This window comes from Cibotium barometz, chromosome 14, assembly GCF_041138505.1.
Source record: "Cibotium barometz isolate CiBa-2024 chromosome 14, ASM4113850v1, whole genome shotgun sequence".
Taxonomy (NCBI): Eukaryota; Viridiplantae; Streptophyta; class Polypodiopsida; order Cyatheales; family Cibotiaceae; genus Cibotium; species Cibotium barometz.
The window spans coordinates 23,457,526-23,462,020 of record NC_141059.1 but is presented as its reverse complement, the minus strand read 5'-3'; the positions used below and the strand labels follow the sequence as shown (position 1 = coordinate 23,462,020).

The 4,495-nt window shown below is 42.8% G+C and overlaps 1 protein-coding gene across 1 annotated transcript; it reads right to left on the bottom strand.

Annotated features, from left to right (window-relative positions):
• Positions 1-1,451: 1,451 nt before the first annotated feature.
• LOC147631829 (uncharacterized) lies at positions 1,452-2,117 on the bottom strand. Its single transcript, XM_086807965.1, has 2 exons — positions 1,791-2,117; positions 1,452-1,694 (listed from the first exon to the last, which is right to left on the bottom strand). The coding sequence occupies exons 1-2, from the start codon at positions 2,115-2,117 to the stop codon at positions 1,452-1,454; spliced, it is 570 nt and encodes a 189-aa protein (XP_086664091.1).
• Positions 2,118-4,495: the final 2,378 nt, after the last annotated feature.

The window sequence follows — 4,495 nt, the reverse complement described above, 5'->3', positions numbered from 1 at the left end:
GCTCTCTTGATTTGGATTAGCATTAGTGAGCCCATTAGCATTGTTTTATAGCTTCATTAGTGCTACTTAGCACTAAGCATTAGACCCTTCACATTAGACCCTTCACATTGGACCCTTCACATTGGACGTTTGTGTTTGGCTTAGGTTTTAGCATGGAGGGCCACGAGGAGGGCCGCTCATCTATTGCGGACCTCATCGCGGAGATAGACAGCGGCTATCCGTAGGAGTGCTAGAGACACACCGTCTACATTACATATCGTGGCAGACTTGGAGGCGATGCTTTCGTCCCTTCGTAGCCTTCACGATATTGTTTATGTAGATGAGTGGATAGCCCACCATCGCACTGCTCCTGTGTCACATGGCGTGACATATCGTCAGGTCTGTGATCTTGCTCCGATTAGGGATGGAGCGTACTTAGATCTTTTCCTCGATAGTCGTGGGATGAGGCGGCCTGGGGTGGGCAAGCCCCTTACTATTTTGCGGTGTTCACATCCTCGTATGGCGGCACATATCTATAGTCGATATGTTGCCGCATATGGGAGGATGCCGAACAGCCGTCAGACTCCCATATACTTCGCAAAGCAATTATACGCGGAGTTTGTCTTATCAGATAGTAGTCTACTCCCTCGCTATTTTTCTCACTAGCAATAACAGCAAATACATCACCCTCCTGTAGCAAATCGGTGAGGTCATCATAACTGACCATGAACGCAGGACCTGTGTGCTCATCAGACAGCACTGTGGATGTGAAGGATGCTCGGGGGAGAGGAATGTCTGTATCCATGCATCTGCCCATCCTCTCGAGGCACAATGTGACCAATCGCCATCCATACATGCTCCACAGAAGCATGCAAACCGTCGTGTGTAAATCGTGGGGGCTGCCATGCACGTTCTAATGGAATGTAAGCCCAAGGTGCCAGGTAGTACTGTGTCACAATCATGGGAGGCTCTACGGTCAATCATGCCACCATCCACATGCCCAAGCTGCCATGCACGTTCTAATGGAATGTAAGCCCAAGGTGCCAAGTAGTACTGTGTCACAATCATGGGAGGCTCTACGGTCAATCATGCCACCATCCACATGCCAAAAAAATCTCCTGACAATCCGAGCATCACGTTTGGGGTACGATGATGCTGCACTCCCACACAAATGTTGGGAGCACCACTCGACTACGTGGCCCGCATCTCTGAACCGCTGAGCATCCTGTCGTAACTGATGACGCCTCAAGGCACGTTTCACACACGCGCCCGCACCATCATGCTCTCCCTTCTCGTGACCAGTCTCAAAGAATGACCAAATCACTGGGATACTAGACTGCACATGCCACCTATAAATCCATAAAAGATAGTCTTAGTTATTGTTTTCTTTAAGATGTTCTAGTGAATTTAGTTTAATTGTAAATGTAAGAAAACCATAAGTACTACCTGTAGAGCCAATAGAATTATCGTGATTACTTGAACTGTGCGCCACAATCATCCGACCAAACCCATCGCTGGACATGTCTAATCCCACAATCTCCTAAAAAATCGTCATGGAGACAAAAACAGTGTTGCATAAAATGTGGATCATGTGAACGATCATCACTGATATAGAAATGATACTCTCGAATAATGACACGTGTCTCGGGGGTACTCGCTATCCCATCTACACGAGCCTCTGCATGTCGATAGGTAATGTGGACCATAATAGCAACCTGGTGAGGTAAGCAATACATACATTTAGGACACAAAAAATCAAATAAGTAATGTAGCTCAAACATAAAACAAATATCACAAAATATAACCATTACCTGCTCTGAGAAGTAATACTCAGATTGTATCTCCTGAAAACGTGTGAAAGTGTAGTTCTCTACAAAATCAATCACAGAGACGACCACACCAATAGGAAACTCTGCTAGGCATGCTCGGAACTGACGATCCTGCCACTTGGCACAATGACTGTGCCGTATGTAGGGGTAGATCTGCTCCCTAAATGTGGCTGTGAAGTGACAACGTGGTGTATGTTTGTCCACGAGCTGCAACTTCCTGGACTGTCCACCGCTCTGGAGCTGGTGTGTCACATACTCATAACGTTGCCATGCCACTATCTCTTGGTCACTTAAATCAAGATCTTCCATCTGTAGATGTGCAAGTGAACCACATGATGTGCAATTGCTCTCCACACAAGGCATCCTATGGAACTGGGCATCCTCCGTGCATGCACACAAAAGAGAGTGGATGAAATCACGTGGACTACGAGGCAACTCTCTATGCCCACTAAGAGAACGGAACACATCATAAAAAAGTTTGAACTCAACATGGTAGTGACAACATGTGTCACGGTGACGTGAGTACCTCACAAACAAAGGCTTACACCCCTCAAATGACCTTTGCCCAATTTTAAGCTCTGGATACGAAGCCACAAACTGAGAATACAACTCAGTTTGGGTCATTTCAAGAAAGCAAGCACCGTGCTCAATGAACACTCCTCTTGTCACTCTCTTACGCAAAGCTTTCTTGAAAACTGGTGAGGCACGATAATTCTCCTCCCAAAAACTTTCTATCAAGGTTCTAGTGGTTTCATCTAGTAGGCGATCATGCCTAGCTACACAACCACTACTCGCCCACAAAGCACCAACCTCATTGGCATCTAAACTTTGTCGTCTAATAGACCCAACTCTAAGTGCGTGTGGTGCTATGGAAAGGATGCCAGATGTGGCACTAACCTTACCCTTCATTTGGGAGCTACTTATGGCTGCCACAATAGCCTGTCGAGAAGCCAAAGCGTCCGCCGCAGAGTTCCTCTTCTTGTTAACTATATAGGAATGACGAACACTTTGTAGCACCGCCATGCCAGCTCTCCTCTCTCTTCAACCTCCAATGTCGGAAAGCGCCCTGCAGTTGCCCATGTTGGGCAGATCAATCAAAGCATCAAGCACACATGCCTGTGAGATGAAGGCGTGAGGTCTTTGAAATAGGAATGGAAGATTGCATGGGCACGACGATGTGTCCCTGACTTTGATAGTTCTTTCCTATCCACACGAAGGGCGCCCAAAGGAGGGGGGGTGGGTTCTTGTAGAAGAGAGGACTCAAGAAGGGCGGGTTCATGTGGATTATCTAAACTAAGGAGTAGTGGGGGGGAAGAGGGCGAAGGGAGAGGAAGTGGAAGAGGAGGAGCAAGGCTTGGATCATCGCCAAAACGGAAGGTGTTGCTCGTTGACGTGCTCTCCACTCTCTCTTTCTCTCACGAGCTACCCTTCTCCTCTCCTCCTCTTGAACTTGGTGGATGGGGGGGAGTCTAGTCCTATCACGTTTCTGACTCCTACAACTTTGAGAACCCATTCTCAAGGAAGCTAAGAGAGAAAATATTATAAAGGCTCAATGATGGGATAGTACTAGAGATAAGTGTGGGATAGTACTAGAGATGTGTGATTATATAGGAAAAATAGGTTATCCACTTCAAATCTCATTGGATTTCCTATCTAAGATTGATTGGATAACTAGGATAAACATAAAGATAATAAAAGAAAAACTATTATCCACTTAAAAATCAATATTATTAATAATATTTATTAACAAGTCTAAATATTTATCATAAATAGATATATAAATATATCTTTAAAGATATCTTTTATTTTATAATTATATAACTTCTTTTTTTAATAAAGTATTTTTTTCAAATTTTATTCAAAGGATTATTCTACTTTAAAATTTTTCAAGAAATATTAAATTAAAATTTTATTTTTTTAAATTTATATGAACTTTAATAATAATATTATTGATGTAATCCCAAAATATAATCCTTTGAAATTAGTGATTTTAAATTCTTTTATTTAATAAGTTATATATATTTTATTATTTAAAATTGTATATTCTATTTCTCTAAATTACTAAATTAACTTTTTCAAAAATATGTTTTTGAAAAAAGAGAGGAGATGGGAAGGAGGTGCCACGTGTATGACACGTGGCATTCTCTTGATATGTGGTACTATTATGGTTGATGTGGCAATTCCATGATGTGGCATGCCATGTCACCAAGTGCAAGGTGGCATGCAAAGGTGGCAAGATGATGTGGCATTAATGATGACTAGGATGATGTGGCATTAATGATGACTATGATGATGTGGCATTAATGATGACTAGGATGATGAGGTGGGGAGTCAACTAGGTTGACCATGTTGACATGGAGGGAAAAGGTGGCAAGCTGCTTATGTGGATCCTCTCGATGCTCATGTGGACATAAAGTGGCATGTATATATAAGATTTGTGCCTACCCAAGCCTCACACATGGAATGAAACCTAAGCTGTGAAGTTTACCAAGCCTAGATTTCCAAACCTAACTAGGATTGGTTTTAGACTTGAAAAGGGGAGAGTGGACACAATATGGGAATTTTCACTTGGGAGGATTGAAAGTGGACCTTCCCATACTCAAATCAAGCCAATTTTTTTTAATAAATTCATGGCAACAAGAGTATTGATCCCTTGAGTTTTTAGATTGAAAGATTCAATATTTTAT